The sequence below is a fragment of the Sceloporus occidentalis genome, unplaced genomic scaffold (genome assembly GCF_023333645.1).
Source record: "Sceloporus occidentalis isolate IW3139 unplaced genomic scaffold, rSceOcc1.0.p SCAF_113, whole genome shotgun sequence".
NCBI classification, from domain to species: domain Eukaryota; kingdom Metazoa; phylum Chordata; class Lepidosauria; order Squamata; family Phrynosomatidae; genus Sceloporus; species Sceloporus occidentalis.
The window spans coordinates 478,787-506,082 of NW_028317093.1; the positions used below are offsets into that span (position 1 = coordinate 478,787).

Here is a 27,296-nt window from a genome sequence, read left to right on the forward strand (position 1 = left end):
ACGCACATACATTTATATGTGATCCAATTATTTGAAGTTTGTATTGGCCCGTATTCATTTTATTACATATGTTAACTAAAGTTAAAACAAAACAAAACTGGTGTTTTAATTTAAGACCTGGGCAGGGGCGCCTAGCGGTCGCTCGTGAAGTTTTCAGCAACCGCTTGGCGCCCCTCACTCTCCGAGACTCCGTTGCGGTGCTGGCGTTTCATGCTGAGCGCTAGAATTATGCTGCACCGCGGCAACAAGGTAAGTAAGGATAGGGAGAGGGGGGTAGATAGTGAAAAGGGGCAGAGAGGGAAGGCAGTGAGAAGGGGCAGAGGTGGTAGATAGTGAGAAGGGGCAGAGGGGGAGGTTTTTTTCCTTTCTTTTTTTGGGGGATGGGGGCGCCAGAGGAGTAGTCCGCACAGGGCGCCAGAACACTTAAGGCCAGCTCTGGATGTGATGGTCAGATGTTGATGTTGTACTTTTGGTCATATAACTGGTATCTTAAACCTTAGTAGTTCAAGTGTTAGTAGCCAGCCCCTAGGGTTCCATACTCCTTCTTGTATGCAAGAAAGACAGCCTGATGGTGATATGAAAGGACCTGAGCTGTTTTGCAAGAAAAACTATTTTATGGCAGTTAATACTACATTTACTTGTAGCCACTGACAGGGAGCGCCTCAGTTTTTACGGGAAGGGTAACAATGTGGAAGAGATTCCCTAAATACATTCATTAACTTGCCCTGATCTGGAAACTACCCTATATCCTATATAGATTTTCATCTATTTTGGCCATTATAGAGCAAATATTACAAGGAATAAGGTATATATTACAAGTGCATAACTTTTTTTCAAACTCCAGTTTTATTTCCCTAGAAGGCCATATAATCACATAATGAACGACAATCTCCGTACATTTTTTTTAACTACACTAAAAAGGGGAGAATCTCACCATTTTTAAAGAACTGTAATGGGGGGTTATAAAACTCATCTGTAAAACTCATCTGCTCAACTATTCACATGTAACAAATTAGCATAAAGCATCATCAGCCGGGGAATATCTCTTTGCACCGACAGAATCTTCTATTGCACCCATATTGCAAAATGATGGACTTAAATTGCACCTGCACCCGTGTTGCACCTAAAGGACTTGTTTTATTTATTTAGTATTATAAATATGTGCGAGAATATTTTCTCTGTTAGACACGTTATGCAAACAGAAATATTCCCCGGCTGTCGCTTTATGCTAATTTTCTCAAAGTTACTTTGTTACTTGTGAATAACTGAACAGCTCGGATGTTATTCGAGTTTAAAGGATTTTCAAGAAAAAAAAATTTTCCTCACTCCAGTTGTCCTTTAATTCAACTTCCTCTACGTGTTTATTTCTTGTTTCCATGGCAACTGGACGGGTGACTGGGATTCTGAAAACAAACATTTTGGACGGATTTCGTCCAAACTTAAAACACAGACGGACAAATTTCGTCGACTATGAAGAAATGTTTCCCCCGAAAACAAACACGGAAACAAACCTTCTTTTGCCAGCGCCCAAGTCTAATATATATATAATAATTATTATTAATTGTTTTATATAGCACCATCAAATTCCGTAGCGCTGTACAATGGGTAGACAGGATATAACAAGCATGCACATCTTAAAGAAGAGGAAGAGCAAGATAAACCAAAGCTATATACAAGTAAAACCAATTTGAAACGAGAAAAGTATAAACTTAACTTTTATGGACTTGTCTAAAATAGACAATAGACAAATATACATGCATTCGGATTCGTAAGAAATTGTATTTTAATAAAATTTGTGAATTTTGTTAATTCGTACCAATGTCTGAAAATGAGCTGTCAATAGCCTTCTCCCTCCTGAGCCAACAAAGTTAGTTCTTGTTTATGTAAATAAATTAATATGCGTGTAAGCATACTACTATATGTGTGTTAGTATGCTATTGTGTGTAAGTATTTTAGTGTGTGTAAGTGTGTGTGCGTGTAAGTAAATGTTATGTGTGAGATGTGATATGGATAGGTGTAACAGAGTTATGTATGATATGTGATAGTTATGAGGGAGTCATGTATGACTTGTGATGACTGCGAGGTGTTATATGTGATGGGTTTTCTATGTAGTAGTTGTGAGTGAATGAGGTGTTATGAGTGAGGTAGCGACGTGTGAGGTTTGATAGGTGCGAGGGATTAAGTTGTTATATGTGATAGGTGTGGCAGAGTATGGTGTTATGTGTGATCATTGTGAATTGTTATATGTAATAGGCATGAGGGGGGTGAGGTTTGATATGTGATAGGTTTGATGAGAGTGAGGCATGTTGATAGAGTAGAGGATGTTTTAGTGTGTTCTAGTGCATATATTAGTTATTGGGGGGTTAAGGGTCTGAAAGGCCTCATGGCTTTTCCTGCCCATGGGCCAGTAGGTGCCAGCACTCTCCTGGTTAGTGTATTAGTATGTTAGTGTATGTATGTTGTTAGTGTGTGTGTAAGTATGTTAGAGTGTGTATAGGTATATAACTGCATATATGTGTAGGAGGATCTTGGGGGCCCAAACCATAGGTCTCACAGAGGGCTTCAGCATTTTTTGTTAGGGCACTAGAAACAGGGTCGGCCTTAGGGGTGTGCGACCTGTGCGACCGCACAGGGCGCCATGGTAGCAGGGGCGCCTGCCCGGGACTTAACTTAAAACATCATTTTTTTTTTGTTTTTTTTGTTTTTTTAAACTTTATTTAACATCATTCATGTTAAATAAAGTTTAAAAAAAACCCGATGCTTTAATCTAAGTCCCGGGCAGGGGCGCCGAGCGGTTGCTCGTGAAGTTCTCAGCAACCGCTCGGCGCCCCTTACTCTCCGTGACTCCGTCGCGGTGCCGGCATCTCATGTTGAGTGCCGGACTATTCCGGCGCTCAACATGAAATGCCGGCACCGCGGCAGAGCGAGAAGACGGATGCCTCCCACTCTCACCGCAGGACTCCGGCAACAAGGTAAGTGTGTGGGGGGGTGTAGTTTGAAGGGGCAGAGGGGGGGTAGTTTGAAGGGGCGGGGGGTTAGTTTGAAGGGGCAGAGGGGAGGGGTAGTTTGAGTGGGGGTAGTGAGGGGGGGCGCCAGAGGAGTAGTCCGCACAGGGCGCCACAACGCCTAAGGCCGGCTCTGACTGGAAAACATCACCACTTCTCATGATTAATAATGAAAAATGAGTATTTGAATATTAAAAAGATTTGTATTAAAAAGATTTGTACGAACAGAAGTCAGCAATGGCAAAAGTTTCTTCTCTCCCCAGGCCCCCCTAAATGGACAGTTCTAACTGTTCCATAAATCACAAACTATGAATCATTTTATTCATTTTATTAAGTCAAACAAAGTAAACCCATTAATTACATACCACCCTTCATGTTTTCATTATTACATTGATGAAGAAAACGCACATACCAACACAGATGTGTACTTCAGCCTTAAAATGCAATCAACATTTCACATAGAAGCCATGTTTTTATTAATTTCATGAAGAAACACTTTAACTTCGAGGACAGAAATACAAGTTGAAATTACAAATGTTACTAAAATAAAAGCTGAAACCTTTCTCTTTCTCCACTGATCCATATGTGTTATTCTGAACCTCCTGGAGCACTTCCGCATCACAGGGGAGAGGTTGTCCCACTGCTGCGTGCCAAGGCTCCACCTTGATGCACAAGTGCTCCTGGAGGCCACGGTTATGCAAGGAATCATTGGGAGAAGCAGATCACTGAAGAATAAAGAAGAAGGAAGACACGGAAATCAGGAAGAAAAAAAAGGAGAAAAAGTGAGGAGGGGAAAAGAAGAAGGTAGGGAGACATTAAGAGAGAGTGTGACAAAGGGTAACAGAGAGTTACAGAGAGCGAGTGCAGAAAATGAGATTCAAAAGAGAATTGTGAGATTTTGTTTGATTTTTTCATTGGACATTCGTATGAATTAATGAAATTGGCAAATTTCATAAAAACTTTAAATTTGTACCAATCTCAATGCCCAAGTCTATTATGCATCATTCTCACAGTTTATTTTTGTGATTGTAAATTATCCAGGGATTTGCACCCTTTAGCATTGCTGTTGCTATTGTACATCACTGAGATCATAGTTCACAAATAGAGGGTACTCATTGGCAGGGGAGGGCTGGCAGCCTAAGGCCTGGGGGGCAAGTCAAGTGAAGTGGCTCCGCCCCCTCGCACCCACCTTTCACCCCTCACGCTGCTCCCATCACTATGCGGCCATCAGACTGCTGGAAAACGTATCTAAACGGCCACTGGTTGCTGATGCCACCGGCCAGAGCTACTTTAATCCTTTTTTTTATTTATTTAATATGCCGGATCGGCTTGCCATATTAAAAATAAATAAATAAAGTATTAAAGTAGCGCCGGCAGGCAGCATCAGCACCCAGCGGCCGTTTAGATTCGATTTCCAACAATCTGATGGCCGCATAGTGATGGGAGCAGCGTGAGGGGTGAAAGGTGAGTGTGAGGGGGCGGAGCTTTCACCCCTCACGCTGCTCCCATCACTTGGCGGCCATCGCATACGGCGCTGCTTTAATACTATTTTTTTTTTCATTTAATAGCCGATCCGGCTTGCCATATTAAATTTTAAAAAAAAAGTATTAAAGTAGTGCCGGCCGGCGGCATCAACACCCAGAGGCCGTTTAGATTATATTTTGGGCGGCCTGGGGGGCAATTGCCCCCCGGCCCAGCCCACCCCTGCTCATTGGTACAAATTAATGCAGCATTCGTTGTTTGCAATACTATAGCTGCAGTATTCAACGCTGCAAAAAAATATGGGAAAAATGTTAATTCTTCCATAGGATGAGAAAACATGAGAATGAATATTGTGACAATGAACCTTAGCAAAACAATAAATTATACTTTTGCATGATTCTGATAATCATTCGCAATCAGAAAAATTGCTACTGCAATGTATAAAGTTGGCATTTGGCCAGCTCCCACCATCAATAGACCATGGCTGTCAAACCAGTTGCTAGAGAAGTTGGCCTAGGCAGTCATACATGATAATTGGTTAGCTGTCTAGACACATTTTCTCATCCACGTATCTCATGCCAAGTGGTTGGAATCCCAAGGTTTACATTTCTTAAAATTAGCCATCATACAGCTACTGACAAACATAATTCAGTATGTCAGTAAGGTGTACAACATGCTTTAACCAGAGTCATCACGTGTAATATCAATATAATCTGCAAAACAATTAAGGATTGTATTATTCAATTATAAAATCTAAATCTATACAGGCATAAAGAATCTTTTTTACGAAGGCATTTTTTATTATTTTAAACCAAATTTGTTTGGTTACCTTATTGTGCACCAAACACAATATGTTTATTTAGTATACAGAACTATAAAGTACACGATTTAGAAGACAGCATACTCCTGCCATCATATGCACTTTAGTGAATTTCACAGCTGAGAGCTCCCTTTAAATGTATGTGGTGCCACCCTCGCAAATGCAAGAATCCCTAATATGCATTTCCAAGGGTTCAGGTGAGTTTCTGATGTCTCTGGGACGCTTTCAAACGTTTCACACAATGTGTGTGATTACTCCAGGTTACAGTACAATCCTTTGTGAAATATCGTGCCTATAAAAAGCCTCCCGTCGTAGAATGCAGCACAAGAAGAGCCTTGGATCAAAGAACCATTGTTGACATACACTTGGGTCACTATAGGATGGTCAGAATGTATGTTCTGCACACGGACAACCTAAAAAAAAAAAAAATACATTTTGGAGAGTGATAGTTCTTTAAAAGTAATTTATTCAAGTGTTCCTAACAAAGTTATTGCTCTACCTTAAGAGCCATGAATTTTTATTTGACTTCTTTCTTTCCATAGAAATATAAGTACAACCCAGCGTGCCCCCAGTGCCTATGCATGGACAGATGTCCATAAATGTTGCCAGAAGGACGAAAGAAAGCAGATATAGAGAAAGCATACAGAAGGGGATCAGTGTAGGGATCAACCAATCTCAAAACCACCATGTGAGTGCCACATGGATATTTTATTATTAGCATTCATTCCTTACTCCAGATTATCCGGGGTTTATTTTTATTGTATAAAAAAAACCAGGACCACCTCCTGTTTTTACAGTGTGCTGTACATTTCCTATTATAAACGAATAACTCAATGTTTCCTTTTTTACAGTTTATGAAGTTAGAGATGGTGGTAGCTGTAGGTTATTTTTTGTTGTTTTTATACTCCCGCAGAGTGCGGTCAGACACTGTTGAACCAGCTGTTCACCTGGAGCGGCATTAAGGGCATTAATCCCCACTAATCAACCTCACGTGAGAATTATTCCTGCAATGATTCATTTAGTTTTTCATAAACCTCTAAGATCACAAAAGTTTATGTGACTTTTTCTATGTTGAAAAGAAAATGTTTCACGAAAATTTAAACACTAACCTCTGATCCAGGGGGATCTTCGGAACTGTACAAGAAGAGTTTCTTTCCATTTGGATGTGCTCCTGTCCAAATGTCTCCTGTGTTTGGGTCAACAAACAGATTGTCCACAAGTGTATCTAACTGCAAAACCTAAAATAAAAAAGGAATATGTGTTAAATAAAACATCATCATCTCCTCTGAAACAAGTGATAGTTATTTTAGTATTTTGTGTATGGTTTAATATGTCTCCTGATATCTAAGTAAACATTCAGTAATTCTCTTCACCGTACCCATGATAACAAGTCAAGGTATCTTGAGAATGGGTACATAACTGTTTCATAGAATATCTCCCAATAGTCCCTGTTTTCCGATTTTCAGGAACTTTTCCAATGTCCCTGGTCATACTTGACAACTTTTGCTCCAGGTATCCAGGCACAGAAAGGGGAGCCTAAAGTAGATGAAAGTTACGTGGTGCTGCATGACCCTGCAGCCTTGAGCCTGGAGCTCCATGAGGGTGAAAGGGTAGATTCTCAGAGTCGCACAGTCTGGAACTGACTCCTTGTTCTACACTGTTCTGATCATATATAAGACTCCCAATTGGTGCTGCCAGTATGTTGTGGTTGATATCCCTGATCAAATCCACTGGTGACTCAATTAAGTGTATTTTTAAATAATGACAAGTCAATGTTCCCACGAGGACCGGTATCAGAGTCATTAGGTTAACACATTCGGTGAGTCACTACATAGAATCTTCGTGATGGGCTATTAAAGGGATAATAATTCAAGAGTCTCAGGGTCAGCTCATTAGGAAAGGTCCCAGGCATGGTTATTTAGCATAGTGAATAATGTTGTCTCTTACTAATAAACTCATACTACCTAAATAATAATAATAATAATAAATAGTAGCATCACAATTAACTATGAATTATCAAGAACAATTGAAATTCAGCAGTAATATAAGCCGCTCACCTTCACTGGGGAGAGCAACCAGTTTGCCTGTTTTTCAAAGACATTAATCGCACGACCAAGAAAATCGGCTACATAAATATACCTTTAGGAAAACAGAAATGGCATAATCAGATATTTGGACTACAATGGGATGATCTACACAGTGAGAATTACCAGCATGTGGAGAGGTCGAAGGATAACAGTTTATGAAGAGACCACGAGCAGGAGGGAGCAGGAAGCAGTGATTTAGCAGGGTGCCCGATGGGTGGGGCTGGGTTGGGAACCCTGCTTATCCCTGCCCAATGCCATCTCCAAAGGTGCCTTCTATGGCTCCAAGATTCTGATTCTTGTTTTATGCCCAGACAAATATTCCACCAAAAAACCCTGGCCTTATAGATGTTCCAGCTTACTCACTGTTTGTGGCATTAGCACCATTTTAGCCCTGAAAATATGTTTGCTTTCAAAAGCTGCCATTTTGTCAACATCTTGTCACAAGTGATTATAGCTATACATTACTTTTTATCGGTTGACATGGTAATTCCATTTGCCATATACAATCCAGAAGCTACTTCTTTTACTTCACTCGGGCTGTAGTAAACCACATTTGACCAACATAATCCCAGAAACCATTCCACTAGTCTCATGGTGAAATCAGTAAAGTAATGATCATTGGTGGCATAAAAGTTTTCGGGTCCCACAGCTACAATGTCATTAACACTGCAAGGAAGAGAAGATTTAACGTAGGTCAGGATTACGCAACTGCAATATTTCATAAGGCAGACTGATTAACCATTTTAGTAACAGGCTCCACGATGTATGACCTAGGTCCAAACCATAGGACCAAATGCTTGCCTCAGGAAATACCTCATAATTACTTCACAGAGGAGTCCCAGCATCTTACAATCACAGGGGTGAAAAAACATAAATAAAAAATATCAAAATACTTAAAACTGTCCACTTAAACTGAAAAATGTCAAAAGAGATAATGATTTATTAGAGAGAACAAATAATAATTTGCTTATAACTGATAGATTCCATTAATCTGAGCTGAATATTTATATATGGTTTGTTAACATGCTTTATCTGTACTGTTGGTGTATTTATTAATCCCAGACTGGGCTGTCACTCAAGAGCCACTTTAGAGCTATATTATATGAAACATTGAATATTCAGTGAAACTTGAATCATAATGAAAGAGGGACATCACACATCTAAAACTCCACATTGTATTTATCAAAGCTTTCCATGGAAAAAAAAAATGTATACAACTGTAAAATAGTACAAAATGTTTGTGCAGGTAGGCTATCACTGCATATGATTGTTATTACCTTTGTAGCAGCTCATGTTTTATCGTTTTCAGGTGTATAAGAACATTTTCCTCCTCGTCAAATTTAAAAATCTCAACGGTGGATTTAGAATTTGGGTGATTGACCACGAAGAGGTAGACTGTGTCATCTAATGAGACATAACACAGAACAAAATCACAACATAGAAAATACTACATTTTTACGATGAAAGATACAATTAGAAGGCATTTACGCTTTGTGCCGATGTATCACACAAAGTTTCATGAATGGACAAAATGTCCATCTACAGGTACTCTATGGTAGCCTTAGAGTTCTTCCTAGTTTTACATTCAAGTTGACATTTACAAGGACTGAAGTCCTTCCCACAAATTGGGTTAATCAGCTGTAGCTATATGCTGGGTTTCCATTATTGCAATGCCTCTTTGAACATGTTTACAAATACATAAACGGGAGTCAAAAGAGATGGGCAAGAAATGCTGTGTATGATGAACTGGAGACAAGCCAGAAAGCAAATCTAAGCTTTCTGAACAGAGCCTGTGTCAGTCCCAGTTACTTGATATGGAGGATCCAGATAAATGCAAGCAGGGCCGGCCCAAGGCAAAATGCCGCCTGGGGCGAATTTTAAAATGCTGCCCCCCCCCTTATCTACCCTTCCTCTCCCTCCGTCCTTGCCGCCCCCCCCTTATCTACCCTTCCTCTCCCTCCGTCCCTGCCGCCCCCCCCTTATCTACCCTTCCTCTCCCTCCGTCCCTGCCGCCCCCCCCCCTTCTTGTACTTACCTTTCGGCAGTCCTGCGGCGAGTCTCCCTGTTCGGTCTCGGTGCCGGCTATGAGGAAATCTTCCGGCACTCAGCATTACAAGCCAGCACCGAGACCGAACAGGGAGACTCACCGCAGAGGAGAGAGCGAGGGGCGCCGAGCGGGTACTGACAGCGGCGCCCCTTTCTCTCTCTTTTGCTTTAGAAAAAAAAAAAAAAAAAAAAAGGGGCTTGGGGCGGCCAAGAGTGCCGCCTGGAGCGGTTGCCCCACTCGGCTCCATTGTCGGGCCGGCCCTGAATGCAAGGACCCAAAGACAGTGGAGTGCTCCCTATGGTACCAGTAGCGCTGATGTATATGCATAATGCAGGGCTTTTTTAGTATTTCTATTTTGCTGGTGAGACCCTCTTCTCCTGGTGAAGTTAAAAAGTTTATTATATTTCGTCTGCAAATTCCAGCATTTAGGATTGTGAGGGTGATTTTTCTAGATTGAAGCCAACCCCTTGTTTTGCTGGTAGACATTTGTGTGGGGCTTTAATTCACATAAATCACATGAATGACAAATCCAGACGTGGGTGTTGGTGTGGCAGAGCCTGTCTTGGTCTGTGTGTTTGGGTGTCGGTGTGGCAGAGCCTGTCCTGGTGTGTGTGTTTGGGTGTCGTTGTGGCAGAGCCTGTTCTGGTGTGTGTGTTTGGGTGTCGGTGTGGCAGAGCCTGTCCTGGTGTGTATTTGGCCATCTGTTCTCTGGTACTTTATTTTCTGTAGGAATAAATTGAACTGTTTAATTTTTACTTATTCAGAGATAAAACACCCTCCTGAATTTGTAGTCACTTCAGAGAACAACATTCTTGGCCCAGAAATCAGTGAGAGGAAAAGTAAAGGTTTTGTGTTATTTACTCTATTTCAATCTGCATATTTTATTAAAAAGGATTAGGGGCATTTAGTGTACTGAGGAACTTCCAGTCCCTTTACATAAGATTTTATCCTATATTATCTGCCAAGCACTGATGTCATCAATGAGTTAAGATTCTGTCTGTAATTTGAACTCCCTGATTTTAGTAGAAATTATGAAACTAAAATGCTGGTGAGCTTTTTTCTGCAAGAAGGGCTGGCTCAGTATAATGTATTGCTGAATCAGTTAGGAAAGAATTAGGAAATCAGGATTAACTCAGACCTTCTTTGCAGAAAAGGATCATGCAGGAGGTTCATTGGGAGCTTCATTGTTAAGGGCACTTTATCTCAGCTTCCAAATTCTCTCTCGCTATTTGTTACTGCTTGTGAGGGGAATCAAAACACAGATCAACATGCTGGCTTGCTAAAAAAAACAACCTCAGAGACTAATTCCTTTATTAAGATATTTTGGCAGCTTTCTAATATTGTAAACTCTACTCTGATACTAAATATAACCTTTAATTCTTTAGTTAGGGGATATTGAAAATGAGCATGCCGTCTCATATAACTCCTCCCCCAGCTGCCTCTAAAGAAAGTAGGAAGCATTCATTAGTACAGTTCTTTCACATTCTCAGTAGAGCTCCCATTCTACTCATTGAAATTAATGCGTTGCAGTGGGCAGTAATTTTCCTGAGCAATTTTTCAGGAGGTTGAGAAACATTTCCCTTAGTTATTTTTTTTTTTTAGAAAACACATGGTGGGATGTTTTCCTAGCAGTAAAGACACAGTTTTTTTTTTTAATATTTTAACTGTTCAGCAAATATCATTACTCATAGCTACACCTTTTTAAGGAAAATATTCACTAACCTAGGAGTTTTCAGGTTAACATTTCAAATACAAGATATCACTGTATATTGTGAAGGGCGAACCCCAGTGAGCTTCTCCCACAACAAGGCCTGAGCTTGTCATACAAAATGTATATGTAATGTGGGGGTGTTTTCTAGTGAAGTGAAACATATACAAAGAATTTTGGAAGTATGGCTGCATTGCTTTGTGTAACGTAATTTAGATTACCCGAGCATAAAGCATACTGAAACAGTTAAGTTTTTCCATTCCAATGTCTGCAGACTCAATGTGGACCTCTTATCTACATACCAGGGTTTTATTGAAAATCCTGTCCATTTTACTGCATCACTAATTAAGAATGGAATTGTCATCTCAAAACAGGCCCACTACACAGGTTATGCAAGCAAAGTGCTAGCACATGTATAACGCAAAAGAGAGGCTTAAAGTCCAGAGATCTACCAGTTGCGTGGTCTAAATTCATGGCTCCCAAGTGGGCAGAGCCTACCCCAAATCCTATCTGTAATGTCACATAATGTTTTGTACAGGAATAACATTCATTTTCTGCAAAGATGTTAAGGATGCATTTAGCCCACCAGCAACCATTTGTGTAGCAACACTTGTAACATTAGATCTACCATCATGTCCGTGGCTATGATTTCAAGACTAAACACCTTGGTCCGTCTACTTTAAAATACTGGTTAACAAATGGTCACCTACCTTTCTCATCAATATAAGTGCTGATACCAAGAGGATTAAATGAGGAAATATCAAACCCTCTACTGAATCGCAATGAACTTGGTCGTACATTTTCTTCATTCAGGTCCAACAGAAATATTTCTCCAGGTTTTTCAGGAGCAAAGCTTATCAAACCAGGATATTTGAAACCCTAATAACAAACAAATTAGCTTAAAAACTATGGATGCAACCTTATTATATATAAATAAATATACATGGTGGAAACAGTATATTAATGCAAAGTGTTAACTTGTAAAAATATGTTCACGGCTGCGTGAACGTATTTTTATTTGTAATAAAGTCTATCACGAGTCATGAGTAAAGTCATTTTTTTTAAGAATATAAAATCTGTTTCTCAAGAACTCACAAGAAATTAATACTTACAGAGCTAAGAAATGCAACTCCATTGGGGAGAATGTCAATATCTTCTGACCCGGCCTCTGTAAAGAGTTTCCGTATGAGTTTACAATAGCCAACATCATAAAAAAGTATAAAAAAAAGTGCAGCTCCATGTGTAGCTCCATCGGCCAAAAAGTAATTTGGTGGATGATGGCTTTAAAGTGCCAGGGCCACTTAGTTATTCTTAAAATAGCTGTTTTGCATATTATAACGTTTTCAGGTGACAGCATATTAGCCAGTTTAGCACAATTTTCACTCTCATGTCTTATAAGGCTAGGTTTCCACTTGGGTTTTTGTCCTGCGTTTTTTTTCTTGATGTAAAACGCCAAGAAAACTGCCACTGCATTTTTCTGCGTTTTGGCGTTTTTTTCTTGAGTTTTTTCTGGCGTTTTAGCCTTTCTGTGGAAATTGCTTTTTTTGACCTTAGGCAGTTTTCCAGCCTTTACAAGTTAGAAGTTTCACCCAGCTAAAAAAGGGATTAGGATAAATGGCAAGTATCTGCCCCCTGGTGTCATTTACTTGGTAGAGTTCTACTTAAACGCCCCGGCGGACCCTTTTGTCACTTTTCTGTGGTTTGTAAGGCATGCTTTATTCCGAATGTCTGCTCCTCTAGGAAGATTGGCCCCAAATGATGGTGCAAATTGTTTGCTGTTGCTTTTGGCACCCAGGATCCAGTTGATGCGTCGCGTATGTTTGTTTGTAATGGCATGTTTGTTCCAAATGGTGTAGAATTCAATATGAACTTTGTTTTGTGTGAAACTGTTTGTTTGTAGCCTATTTCTCATAGGACACACAGATACCGGGTCCATCCTCTGCATTGTAACTGTGGAAAAACGCCATAAAAAACGCCAAGGCAATAAACCCACATGGCTTTTTCATGGCGTTTTTTCTCTCCCATAGACTTCTATTGGAGAAAAAGGCCAAGATTTCCTTGCAAAAAACGCCAGAGTGTCAACATGCTGCGATTTTGAAAAACTGCCACAGAGCCCAAAAAAGCAGAAAAACGCCAAAGAGGACTGAAAAAACGCCAAACAGAAAAACGCCAAGTGGATATGGCATTGTGCGATTTCCTATTGAAGAACAGCTAACATCTGGCTGCTGCGTTTTTTCACTAAAAAAACGCCAGGTGGCGCTTTTGGCGTTTTTATGGGCGTTTTTAGCTAAAGAAACCCAAGTGGAAACCTAGCCGAAAAACGCCAAAGAGGACTGAAAAAACGCCAAACAGAAAAACGCCAAGTGGATATGGCATTGTGCGATTTCCTATTGAAGAATAGCTAACATCTGGCTGCAGCGTTTTTTCACAAAAAAAACGCCAGGTGGCGCTATTGGCGTTTTTATGGGCGTTTTTAGCAAAAAAAAACCAAGTGGAAACCTAGCCTTAGGCTAGGTTTCCAATTGGGTTTTTTTTGCTAAAAACGCCCATAAAAACGCCAATTCAGCCACACGGCGTTTTTTTTTTTATTTCAAAACCTTCTGAACGGATTGGCCAATAGTTTTGTGGTAGCAGTTGACAAAAGGCATATAATAACTGCGTAACAATGGAGCAGGGCTACCAAACAATAATCCATAAACCCACAAAAGCTAAATTTTTAGTGTTTTTTCGTTCTTACCTAAAAACCTATATACTATATATATATATATATATTATTTGTTCTCCTAGGACCCCAATGTATTCCCTCCTCATGTGAACATGTATAGATGGTGATTCAAATCTTCTTTTTCTGGACCTTCAATCCTCATGTGGGGATATGCAGCCTCCCTCCACTTCAAAAAGGTAAAACATAAGGGCCACACATAGGTGTCCCCAAATTTATTCCAGGCGTGAGGCATCACCAAGATAAGGCAGAGCATGGATGGGTCTAATTTACCACCACCAATTCTAATGGGGCAAGGCATTACCAGAATGATATGGAGTGTTGGCACTAAAAAGAAATAATTTCATGAGCGTCCTGGATAGCACTTAGTGCTCTTACACCCTGGAGGACCAAACCAGGGAACTCCAATCATAACCCAGACTCCCTGGCTTTTAGGCCGGAAGACCAAGTCTGTCATTGTCTCACAGATATTACACTTGATCTTACCAAAAAGTTGAGAAGTGAAGGCCTATAGGACAAGTGCAAGTAGCAACAAAATTTAAATCACAAATTGTTTTGCTTTTGCAAGATGGATATGGTTGTTTTTCCTCCCATGTTTTTTAGGATATGCATAAAAATACCTTTAAAACTACTGTTCTGCGAATACAACAAATTGTCAGCTGGTTCACCCTTTTGCTATGTGTAGAAACAGTCATGCATTTTATTTACATTACTATACCGTGCAGAGTGTTTCTATGCTATACAGCTCTGTTTGGTCCGCCATTTTTTACCTGCTCAGTAAACTGCTGTTAGGGGGGAAACTGATGGTGATTGCACCCCCTTTATGCCTCTCTATGAACCTGTAGTGAATCCTGTATGGTTTTATGAGACAACCAGGTTAACTTGCAACACTGCAAGAAGACAGGTGACCGGTTTTAGTGACAGACTTTACATGAGATACTTTTTTTTTTTTTTTATTTCTTTATACAATTACATTTTTTTGGACAATTACAATTGACAAGGACAAAGAAAAGCAGAGGATTCATAATAAGCACACATCAGAGTATACCTTGTGTATGTGACAGGAATATACATCGTATTGTCTATCAATAGGTTTCATGGTACTTATATATGTAGGATAGGTGTTGCTATATCACTGCAACAAATTCACAGCGTCCCATGTTTTTAAAAAAAAAACCACGAAAAACTACAAAAAGGGTCTAGATATTTCTAAATTCATAAGACCCTACTTCCATACCTACATTCACACCTACTACATACACAAAAGAAGCTCTAAATCAAATATATGTATATATACATGAGATACTTTGAGAAAACAAAATTGATGCATTACTCACAGTAGTAAGGTAAACAATCACAGCAAATAATATGAATGTATCGTATATTATAATCGCAATAAACTTTCAGGCACATACCAATTCCTTTTAACAGCTTACAATTGGGAAGGTCTTTGGGTAACACCTCCCGTGAAAAGTTTATTCGATTGCTGTCAATACAAATAAAAAATGTGTTAACCTACAAAGTCCATCATTCTACACAGAAATATTATTCAAAAGTGGAAAACATTGAATGCAGTTGCCAATCTTCCCAGAAGTGGAAGTCCCAGCAAATTCACCCCAAGGTCGACAGGCCTCAGTTAGCATGTTAAATGTTAAAGTTCACGTTCAAGTTAGAAAAAGACTGAACAAGTGTGGTTTATTTGGAAGGGTTGACAGCAGAAAGTATCTTCTCTCTAGAAAGAACATGGCATCATGGCTTACGTTTATAAAGTTGCATCTGAACAAATCACAAGAATTCTGGAACAATGTCCTTCGGACAGACAAGACCAAAGTGGGAATGTTTGGCCATAACGCACAGTGCCCAATTGGTAAAAACCAAACACAGCATATCAGCACAAACACCTCATACCAACTGTCAAGCACGTTGGTAGAGGGGTGATGATTTGCTAAAAAGTGGGCCAAAATTCCCACACGATTACTTCAAGTTATTGCTGCTAAAGGAGGTTCTACAAGCTATTGAATCATAAGGTGTACTTAGTTATTGACACATGGCTTTATTTTTTTTGAATAGATCATGATATGGTGTAATTTGTCATGTGTTGTAGTTCATCTGAAATTGTATCATCCTAATTTTTAGACCTGCTATGGAACCTATTTTTTTTTTTGGGCCTGATATGTAAAACCATAGAATTCAAAGAGGGTCTCCTTTCTTTTTTCACATGACTGTATATATATATATATATATAGCGGGAATAATAAATAATAGTTCACAGTGCTGGTGAAAAAAGTTAACCCTTAGACTTAATAACTGGTCAAACCTCATTTGTCAGTAAAATCCACAAAGCGCTTCCAGTAGACCTACATAATGTCCAGAAAGAATTTTAGATGATTCTTCCTTACAGACCTGCTAGCCCTGAACCATATTCCTAGGATGTCTGATGTGAATGATGTGAATGGCTCTTTTGAGTTCATTCCACAGCACCTCTAATGGCTTAAGGTCTGGGCTCTGATTGGGCCACTCCAAAAGTCAGATTTTCTTTTTTTTTTTTTTTAAATCATTCTGTAGTAGATTTACTTTGAGGATAGCAAACTCAAAATTTGTGAGTGTTTTATGTCAAAGTAGCTCTAAAACACACCTCCAATCCTGTTTCATTGATTGAACTCCAGATTTGCTAACTCCTGACTCCAGTTACCTTTTGTTAAAGTAATTAGTTTAGGGGTTCACAGACTTTTTCCAACCCAACTTGTGAATGTTTGAATTATGTATTTAATCTGGACAAGAACAATACAATCATCAAACACCTTATGTGTGCAGTCAGTGCCAAAACACAGGAGAGATGCCAATTCACACAGGGTGTAAACAACCCTGCCTAATATCCCACACAGCCTGTAACCCATCTGTCTCTGCACATAGAAGAAAATCAGTCCTATACTGTCCTAAACAACAATAATGAGTTCAACTTCACATCCCGTTTCTGCCATACAAATAAACATAAATGAACCTCAAGCATTTAAAGAATCTACTTTGCTTCAGCACTTATCAGGTTTCATTAACCAATTCATTTCTCAACCGTACCTTACCACCAGACACCCACTAGCAACAGTGAAAAAGTTATTTGACTATCCTTAGATCACACAGTGATCACAAGTATCACACTACATGTTACAGAACCCCCTTTTCTCCTCCACCCTGATCAGATGCAATCAGTGTGCAGGGTAGATAAACGCCCCACCACATCAGGAAGTTATTGTATACTTAAAAAGTCTTAAAAGTATTTAAAGTATCACACTTTATCAGGCTTTGCATTTAAAGAGTAACTTACCCCAGATTCACTATCCTTTCTGCTACAAAGGCTAAAATAATCCCAACTAGGGTAATTTTGAGCAGTGTTCCCATGTTTGTAGTGTAAGGATGCTTTCCTGGCTGCTCCAGTCTTTGCTGCAAAGTCAGCGGTGACAAGTTATGGGGAACTGGTTACTCTGCGCAGAACTAGATAAAGCCTTTACCTTGCCCTTTGTACACAGTATACAATTTGTAGCCATTGAACGAGATAACTTGGGGATAAATGCAGATAATAAACAGTGTTAAATGTCAGGCAGGAGCTGCAAGGGCCAAAAGGACATTGTCATTTACGAAAAGGGAGCTACTAAGTTAATAAGAGGAATGGAACTCCTTAGTTAATAATACATTGAAATTGTTTACTTAGCAAAAAAAAGGCGTCTTAGAGGAGATATGATTTCATTATACAAATACATACAGGGTTAATAACAGCTGACCTCTAATGATATATTGATTAATATGATTGATCAAAAAAACACGACATACATTCATGAGAAATTTTCACTTAAAGCAGTCAATTTTTACAATAAAGATGTGGAATTCACTAGCCACAGACATTGTGCTATCAAATTCGATAGATGCTTTTAAATATGGGCTCAAATTTTTTTTAGCAAAAAAGAGGTATCATTGTCTATAAGGACTGGATTAGTTATAGCTAATGGATTCCGTGAAATATTAGATTGCCTTTTGATGTCTAGAAGGAATTATTCCCCTTTTCTGAAGAACAATTGGAAATTGTTTAAAATTTTTGTTTTTTTTCCCTTTTATTTACATTTATATCAACAGATCCCAAATTCACATAAAAAGTATCAGTAAAGCCTAACCTCATAGCCATGCCTCTAATCATATTTCTTCAAATTTTTCCCCTTCCTAAATATCCCCTAGGGCTCCATACTCCTTCTTGAATGCAAGAAAGACAGCCTGATGGTGAAAACCTAACAACTCAGCATCCTAGCCGCCTGTATAAAAGGACTTGAGCTGTTTTGCAAGAAAAATGATTTTATGGCAGTTAATACTACATTTACTTGTAGCTATTGACAGGGAGCGCCTCAGTTTTTACGGGAAGGGTAACAACTGGCCTAGAGCTGGGCTTAGTGGGGAAAGAGTGCTATATAATTGAAAGAATTATAGCTTATATTGGCTAGCGCATACTTAGCATGTTTATCAATGCCATTGCTGAGAGTTATTATTTTAACTCCATATAAACCTAAAGCAAACGCTTATAAACACTGATAATCATCAATATATGAAATTACGTTTAATGATTGACACAAGTGCAGTTGCTAAAGACATCTCTTCCAACTCTGTGTATAAATAGACTCTCCCTCTGCGATAATGTTACCCAGTCCTGCAAGTGTCTCCAGAACTGCACAGCCGGTGTAATAGGTTAGTAGACATGTGGTATAAGAATGTGTTGTCGCTTGAGCTGGACGCTGTAAAACAGCAGACATGGACAAGGACATGGACAAGAGATGCACTCGCACTCTGTCTAAACAGCTACTTAAAGAAAGCTTTCTGCAGACTCTGAAAGAAAATGATTTTGTAACGCTGGAAAATTTGCTATCTCAAGGGGAAATTGATGTGGACACCATCTTTGAAGTAGAAGATGAGAACTTAACTCTGGCCTCCTACAAACCAGGTATGATCCAGCATGACATTATCAGCCGTCCCCGTTGATTCTGGAGTGTACACAACATGCCATAGTATATTCAGAAAGCATCACATACAGAAGTGCTTTTTAATATTAAGGGTTACACGGGTTATTCTATTCCATGTGATGGACTGCAGCAGGATTGATGAGTAATAAAAAGTATCAAATTTTGCTCCACTTGCAATTCAGTCTCTGGCTGTGAACATTGATATCTTTCCAGATCAACCTAAATATACCATCATATGGTGAGCCAGCATGTGCTAAAAAGAAAAGGGACAAACCAGCAATGTATTGTAGAATTTATTACAGACCAAACCTGTATAAATTGTTAATACAAACCCAAAAACATACCTGAAAGATGTGGTTGGTGTGCTTGATAGATTGAGGTGTTAGGCAAGTATTATTTGGGTTACTTTGTTAGATGACACTATAATGATTTTTATTACGATGTTATTTAGCCCCTAGATTTTAGTACAATTATAGTCAATTCTGGATATCAAATGTATTCACAGTGATTGTGGGTCTGATTCTATGACCCACCTAAACTAGTAAAATGACTTAACAGAAGTAAAAAATGCATGGTTTGTGATTCAATGATATCTCTAAACTCCCATTCCCAGGGGTAGGACCTAGACAATGACAGCTGAAAAATGAATGACAATGAAAAATAATCATTTTAAAGGCATTTATTAGGTTCTCTACAAAATGAGCACAAGTAAAATTGATACATTTTAGTCATGTTTTCTAGACAACCAAAAACAAGGTCTAGAAATTTATAGATGGGTCTAAACTCAATTACCGTACTGTTAAAGGCAAGTGCACACAGGAGTGTACATCTACTCTTCAACTGCCAGATGTAATTCAATTGGTACCCACCGTTGCAATGCGGGTCAGTCCAAAAGTTTTCCAAAACTCAGAGAGGAGTGAAGGCAGTAGGGTCATGTAACACAATTTAATGTTGCCTCATGGTAAAAACACACCCTTACACATACTCTCACATTAACACATACTTACACATTCACCAGTGAGCTTATGCTTCATGACAGACAGAGTTGCCTCCACTTAATGCATAGTCAATATGGGAAGATGTTTTGAAAGCACTATGCCTTATACATGTTCAACTCAGCCCCTCTGGCTGGAGATACGTACTGGATTTGGAGAAGTGTAGGTGAGAATGTTGTAACATGTGAGAATAATATAAACCCTGATGGCAATCATGAGGTTAACCAACAGGGTTGGTGTAACTTTAAGGTAAGGCTCTTGATGGAATGTGTAAATTTGGCTATGGTAGTTCTAAGTGAACATGGTATGAGTAAAGATTTAACATATTAAGCAGACTTTGTAAATATCTCTTTTTACACAGCTAGAGCCAATGTGGAAGAAATTCCCTAAAACATTCATTAACTACCCTATACCCTATATAGATTGTCATCTATTTTTGCCATTATAGGGCAAATATTACAAGGTATAAGGTATATATTACAAGTGCATAACTTTTTTCAAACTCCAGTTTTATTTCCCAAGAAGGCCATATAATCACATAATGAACGACAATCTTCGTTACACTAAAAAGGGGAGAATCTCACCATTTTTAAAGAACTGTAATGGGGGGGAATGATTCGTAAACTCATTTAAACTCTAATAACATCAGAGCTGCTGTAAAACTCATCTGCTCAACTATTCACATGTAAGAAATTAGCATAAAGCATCATCAGCCGGGGAATATCTCTTTGCACCGACAGAATCTTCTATTGCACCCATATTTCAAAATGATGGACTTAAATTGCACCTGCACCCGTGTTGCACCTAAAAGGACTTGTTTTATTTATTTAGTATTATAAATATGTGCAGGAATATTTTCTCTGTTAGACACGTTATGCTGCTGCTTTATGCTAATTTTCTCAAAGTTACTTTGTTACATGTGAATAACTGAACAGCTCGGATGTTATTAGAGTTTAAAGGATTTTCAAGAAACATTTTTTTTCCTCACTACAGTTGTCCTTTAACTCAACTTGTTTCCATGGCAACCTGTACGGGTGAATGGGATGGACGGATTTCGCCTGAACTTAAAACAGAGGCGGACAAATTTCGTCGACTATGAAGAAATGTTTCCCCCGAAAAGAAACACAGAAATGCGCCAAAGTCTAATATAAATATATATATATATATATATATATATATATATATATATATATATATATATATATATATATAACAAATAGCCCTGCACTCCTACCAAAACATAAATATGGTGACAAATACTAGTTTCCCTATTTACAAAATGGTGCCTGGTGCTTGGCTGTTAGCGTCTTGCAATAAAAGCTAAGTACTATTGAAGACCATGAGTGCTGGCTTTTTTAAATACTTAAAAAAGCACAAAAAAATAATATCAATATAACTTTGTAAATAACATTCTTTATACACCAAAATGTAACATTAAAGAAAAATCCTTTTAGGAATGTGCATGAATCTTATTTTAATGTTAGGAAAATTCTCAGACGCTGACTGTGGATTCTTACAAAGCACAAATGTGCGACATATATGACATTGCTTGCCAAAATCTGGAGCTTACAATGGACTTTAAGTTATGCCACTGTTGTGGTATGACAAGACATTGCCATACTTAACCTTTTACTTTCAATGTGAGGCAGGATACACAGGCAGGATTAGGTTGTAGTCATGTCTACAAAGTAAAAAAGTTAAAAACTAAGGTAAAACCAGCTATTTCCCCAAATTCTGTCGCATTGCTCCCCGCAGTCCTGAATCTGTGCAGTTTGGTTTACATGCACTGCGTCCAGTTGGGCACTATGTGTTGGGCAACAGAGGAGAAGATGGGAAGGTTTTTTTTTTTGGAACTGTGCCCACCTGCGTCCCAATATTGTTAAGTGGAACATAGACATATGGCCTTTTTTGCAACATTTTTCTTCCCTGTCACATAACCCCACCACGCTTTCTCTGCCTCTGTGTGACAGCACATACATGGGGGATACAGGTCCGTGGATTCCTAATGTATCTGGGTACAGGCTGTTTATATATAAAACCTCTGCAGATGGAAGAGGGAAGCTGGCTAGGTCCAATACTTGGGAAAAAGAAAGACTCTCACTTTTAATATGCCTGTTCTTTAAAGTGTACCATATAAAAAACGAAGCAAATAAATGAAAGTACTTACCTTTAGAGCACACCGGTGCCCCAGCCTCTGGTCAGGTTGTTATGCTGATTTTGCATGAAGCAGCCAATAGGTGCCAGAAATGCTGTCTCAGTAGGAGCACATTCTGCGCATGGGCATCGATAGGTCTCATTAGACCCCCTTTAACTCTTGCATGAGCCTGTGCTGGTAATGTAGGATGTGGCTATACACAGTGGGGGTTATGTATAAAAAGTGATTCTGGTGCAACATTTGGAAACTATAGCAACCAATAGAGTAGCAACATTCAATGTCTTGTTATGGTGATAAACCTAACACCCTAATCCAGGGGCGTCCAACATGCGGCCCGCGTAAGATCGGCAGCCAGGGCAACTCGAGCCCTGCTACTTACCTGTGGGAGGGTCTTCTGTACTGCATAGAGGAAGTGGAACCTAGCAGAGTTCACGTGACATCACATGACTCTGCTCCAGTCCCGCTTCCTCTGTGCAGTACCAGAGAACGCAGAGGGAGGCTGTGCCCTCTGCTGAAGTCTGTGAGTGCCATCGAGGAGCTGCAGTGCAGGAAAGGGTGGTGTTTGAATGCGTATGCGTGATTGAGGGAATGAATCTGTGAATGAATGAGTATATGAATGAATGAGTGTGTGTGATAGCATGGATGTGTAAGTGCTGGAACCTAGGCATGATGGGACTTTGATTGCTGTTAGCAATCACACTCCTATCATGCCAAGTCAGCCAGTACATGCTGAAACCTAGCTAGCTGCCCCCCTTGTGTATTGATGCTGCCAGCAGTATGGGGTCTACGCATCACTTACAGCCACCCTGTACCAGCATGTACTGGCTGACTTGGTATGATAGGAGTGTGATTGCTAACACCAATCACAGCAAGCACAGTCCCATCATGCCTAGGAACCAGCATGTTAGCAATCATACTCCTATCATGCCAAGTCATATTGCTAATTTGTTTGTCCAATTGTGGTGTGTTACCTACTTTTATAAAACATTTTAGTTTTTATTATTATTTATAAAGGTGGGGGGTCATTTTTGGTTTTGGCTAAGTGAACTGTGAATGTTTTGGTCCAGAATTTTCATTTTGGTGCACCCCTAGAATAAATAGAAGTATTTCATTTTAAATTATACTGTATTTGTAGTCACAAACCTTTCTAGGCCCAGAAATCACAGAGAGGAAAAATAAAGGTTTTGTGTCATTTACTTTATTTTAATCAGCATATTTTATTAAAGGCCATATTTTCTCACAGTGAAAAATGAGTGCAGCCCGCGCACGTATACAATTCTGATGAAGTGACCCACTGCAGAAAAAACTTGGACACCCCTGCCCTAATCCTTTATATAATAATAATAATTATTATTATTAACTTTTATTGATATAACAGCAACATTTTATGCAGCACTTCTTACAATCCATACATTCAAGGGGTATGACAAAACTAGAATTGACAGACTAAGACAAACTGATACATTAGGTGAAGAGGGCCCGGCTCACAAGCTTACAATCTAGAGGATACATCAACCCCATTGACTAGTTAAAGGTTGCATAACTGTTCTGAATAACTGAACATAAATTGGCAAATTTTCTTCTATAATAAAATCTGGTTTTCCTTTCAGGTTATTGGATGCCCAGCTATAAATTAGCATCGTCCTGGGCTACGGGATTACACATCACTGTTATGTTTGGACACCTGGAAAGCATCATGGTTTTGCTAGAACACAATGCATCTATCAATACTAAACCCAATGGGAAGACCCCCCTGCATGTTGCTTGTGACATTGCCAATATAGACTGCGTCAAGATTCTCATAAACCATGGAGCCAAGCTGAATAGTTTTTCAATTAGTGGACTTACTCCATTACACTACTGTACAACCAAAGAGTCCATAAGGTGTGCCAAAGAGTTGGTCTGGAGCGGTAAGACATCTAAATCAGGCAAAATGACAGTAAATCAACTCAACAAATGTCTTATATTCTGGCAACAGTCCTTTTGTCTTGCAGATTACTCTTTAACAACAATCTTTAGTCTATACATGCAGCAGATTGTATGTCTGTTTCATAACCCCCAACACTTCAGGTACCCAACCTGTGTTGGAGCAGCGGCTAGGCCTGGAAATGGACAGGCCCCTGTGGGAAGTGGACTGGGGTCAGGGCCATGGCCTCTGCCTTATAGGAAGATCCACCTCACAGAGCTCTGCTTTAAAACTTAATGATGGAGGTCTATGCAGCAAAGAGTTTCCAGCTCTCTGGGCCGGTCAGATGAGATCAAAGGATCTCCTTAACTGGCCCATGATTCAGCAGCTACCCAACCCAGCAGGACAGTGCTCAAAAAGCATCTTGATTAAATAATGTCCTCAACATACAATGCATTAGTTGGTAAAACATATATTTTGCTTGTTTAACCCAATTCAATGGAGGTGAATGGACTATTTGGATGGAAGATAGCAGCACCCATCAGACAAAGTTCAAGGAAAATTGGTGCCCTTGTTAATTCTAGATTTCATGCCACCTTACTGTCATCTGCCCCTAGGCAAGCTAGGATGGATTGCCCTTTGGCCCCTGGCACTAGCTGGTTATAATGTGGCACTGTAAATCTCCATCCCTCGAGAGACACAAAGAGGCCAAGGAATTCTTTGTATCCCTGCCTATAAAATCGTAATTTAGTGAATTTTCAATTGAGATGCCTGTACTCAATCTGCATATCCAAAAATTGCAGCATAATTGCCAGTATCAAGGTCTGGAGTTTGCTGCCCTGTTACAAAGATGGTGCCAAACATTGTGGCAGATAGGTTCCTGCAGTTACAGAATGTCCGTGATACTAATAATTTTTTATTATTTTTTCTATAGGAGCAAATATAAACTTAGCAACCAACAATCAAATGGAGGAAACCCCACTTCACACTGTTTGCCGGCTGGGAATCCCTGAACTTGTAGCCTTTTACGTAAGTCATGGAGCCTTGGTTCACAGCGTCAATGCTAGCCTGGAAACTCCACTAGCAACTGCGGCTTACTGGGCACTCAATATCAAGGAACAGAAATACAGCACCAGGCATCACATTATCTGTAGGATGTTACTTGACTATAATGCTGAAGTCAACTGTCGCGATGAAGATTTTAAATCGCCCCTCCATAAGGCTGCTTGGAATTGCGACCATGTGCTCATGCATATGCTGCTTGAAGCGGGCGCTGGGGCCAACACCATGGATGTTAATGGATGTGCACCGCTACAATATGTATTAAAAGTGACTTCTGTCCGTGCAGCTGCTCAGCCAGAAATCTGCTACCAGTTACTGTTAAATCACGGGGCAGCGAGGATTTACCCCCCACAGTTTCACAAGGTGGGATGATTATATTTAAAGGGATCTAATCCGAGGTCAGGGTGATTAGCCCAACCATATAAGTGGATGATTTTTATCACAAATGACCTTACAACTAAGAAAACTAAGTGATTCCTTAATAAAATAATATTACCGGTATATATAATAAGAGCTATACAATTGGTCTATGGGCATGAATACAAAAAATGGTGAAAAAGTACTTCAAATTGATGGGTTGTGGTCAAAACATGATAATGTGTATGAAGGAGATGATGGAACTACCATCAAGCCCTCATGCATTGTCTCCCATGATGATCCTTAGAAACTTGCTTCCTAGGCACATGTGTAATCCGTTTTAAGGGAATTCTGGCCAGGTTTGGAATATAGTGGCCAAAAAACACCTGATACATGGTCTACTCTTTACAACAAAATTAAAACTAGCTGTACAATCTTACAAAGCATGTTGACATTTAGCAAAAGGCACCTAGTGTAATGAATGACAGAAAATGCCTGGCTATGATGTCATACACCTCTTCTGCACTTACTCTCATTACCCAGTAAAGGGAGATCTATATGTCCCTGTACACTAATCACCAGGAAAAGGGTTTATGGTGGGAATATACATAAAAGGGGACATTCTATGTGTAACATTGGAAGCAGTTATCTTTACCTAGTTCTCTTTGTATCTCCGTGATTATCCCTCCTCAATAAGTTACCCTATTGTTAAGTTGCTGATTGTTGTGGATTGGTTCAAGCAGCCTTTGGTTGAAAGAAGAAGGGGAGATAAGTTTAGGACAGGTAATTGATGAGTGAAATATAATTGAGGTATAGATTTCAGCTTTCCGGAGGTGAACTTTTTCTCCAAAACAATGTGTAATTGACTGACAAAAAGCACCAGCTATAGGTTTAATAATTATTCAAGATATGAAAAACCCATAGTATACATAGAAATTGTATAATTGTATAATTTACAAGATAAACATTATTCGTTCTTGTTGATTTATATTTATTTGGTTTGTGCATATTCCATATTGCATATATTATAACAATATATTTAATATTAAAAGGCAAGTGTTGTATTTCCAGGTGATCCAAGAATGCAGTTCCTACCCAAAGGCAGTTGAAGTTATGGTGAATGCTTACGAATACATTAAATCAACAGAAAGGTGGAGAAAAGCAATTCCAGACGATGTATTCCAGGTAATAATTTGTCTGTACCTGAGAAACAAATGACCTGTAAGTATCAAGAAGTCTATACACCCTGAAAGTATTTATTGCTCATCTGTGTACACATGTGGTCCATTCAAACTATAAGACCTCATAACGCCGCTCCACAGTTTACTTATTCACTTATAATAATAATAATAATAATAAGTAAATGTCAGACCATAATAGCAAAATTCATCCTATCCTTTACTAAAGCCAATTCCGTTTTAACGCATCGTATGGAAGTTTTTTATGTTAAAGAATAATAAAAAGAATAATAATAAAATGTTAACACAGCACATATAAATAGTTTCCATGCTCCTTTGGTTAATATCGAGTATTTTTGGTGGTTTAGCCATTCATTCCTTCAGGGCATTAACACATTGGTACTTACAGGACTCCAGCATTCTCTATCTGAATATCATGTGCACTTTATGTGTGTATTACAGAGACACCAGGACTTCTATGAATCTCTCTTTGAAGCCTGCAGTAACTCCCCCAGGTCCCTCATGCACTTGGCCAGGTGTGCAATCCGTGCGGTCCTATGGAAGAATTCTCACCAATGTATCCCACAGCTTCCATTACCTGCTACTTTAAAGAAGTATCTTCTTCTTGAGCCACAAGGAAGAATCTACTGACCAAGCCAGACCATGTAGACATATTATTATGCTCATGACGCACAAGACAGACACACCAGACGAGAAGAAGCAAGGTAAGACGAGGACACAGAGAGCTTTAATCTATTATTATTATTAAATGCCA

General features: G+C 39.3%; 2 protein-coding genes across 2 annotated transcripts; one reads left to right on the forward strand and one right to left on the reverse strand.

The window, feature by feature from the left end:
* Positions 1 to 5,558: 5,558 nt before the first annotated feature.
* On the reverse strand, positions 5,559 to 17,267 carry LOC149282514 (serum paraoxonase/arylesterase 2-like). Its single transcript, XM_089498119.1, has 9 exons — positions 17,194 to 17,267; positions 15,287 to 15,357; positions 12,262 to 12,317; positions 11,860 to 12,028; positions 8,672 to 8,798; positions 7,860 to 8,060; positions 7,365 to 7,446; positions 6,417 to 6,545; positions 5,559 to 5,720 (listed from the first exon to the last, which is right to left on the reverse strand). Exons 1-9 carry the CDS (start codon positions 17,265 to 17,267, stop codon positions 5,559 to 5,561), a joined length of 1,071 nt encoding a protein of 356 aa, XP_089354245.1.
* A 1,404-nt stretch (positions 17,268 to 18,671) lies between these two features.
* LOC149282515 (ankyrin repeat and SOCS box protein 4-like) lies at positions 18,672 to 27,172 on the forward strand. Its single transcript, XM_089498120.1, has 5 exons — positions 18,672 to 18,849; positions 23,629 to 23,928; positions 24,859 to 25,349; positions 26,415 to 26,528; positions 26,984 to 27,172. The coding sequence occupies exons 1-5, from the start codon at positions 18,672 to 18,674 to the stop codon at positions 27,170 to 27,172; spliced, it is 1,272 nt and encodes a 423-aa protein (XP_089354246.1).
* Positions 27,173 to 27,296: the final 124 nt, after the last annotated feature.

What these genes read in the sequence shown, in the direction of transcription:
- LOC149282514 (XM_089498119.1), bottom strand. Translation starts at nt 17,267, where the DNA reads ATGGGAACACTGCTCAAAATTACCCTAGTTGGGATTATTTTAGCCTTT. An exon ending in GAGTTGCATTTCTTAGCTCT is followed by an intron (nt 12,029 to 12,261) that starts GTAAGTATTAAT and finishes GTTTGTTATTAG; the next exon opens with GGTTTCAAATATCCTGGTTT. An exon ending in AAGATCCCCCTGGATCAGAG is followed by an intron (nt 5,721 to 6,416) that starts GTTAGTGTTTAA and finishes TTTTTTTTTTAG; the next exon opens with GTTGTCCGTGTGCAGAACAT.
- LOC149282515 (XM_089498120.1), top strand. Translation starts at nt 18,672, where the DNA reads ATGGACAAGAGATGCACTCGCACTCTGTCTAAACAGCTACTTAAAGAA. An exon ending in CAAAGAGTTGGTCTGGAGCG is followed by an intron (nt 23,929 to 24,858) that starts GTAAGACATCTA and finishes TTTTTTCTATAG; the next exon opens with GAGCAAATATAAACTTAGCA. An exon ending in TTCCAGACGATGTATTCCAG is followed by an intron (nt 26,529 to 26,983) that starts GTAATAATTTGT and finishes TGTGTATTACAG; the next exon opens with AGACACCAGGACTTCTATGA.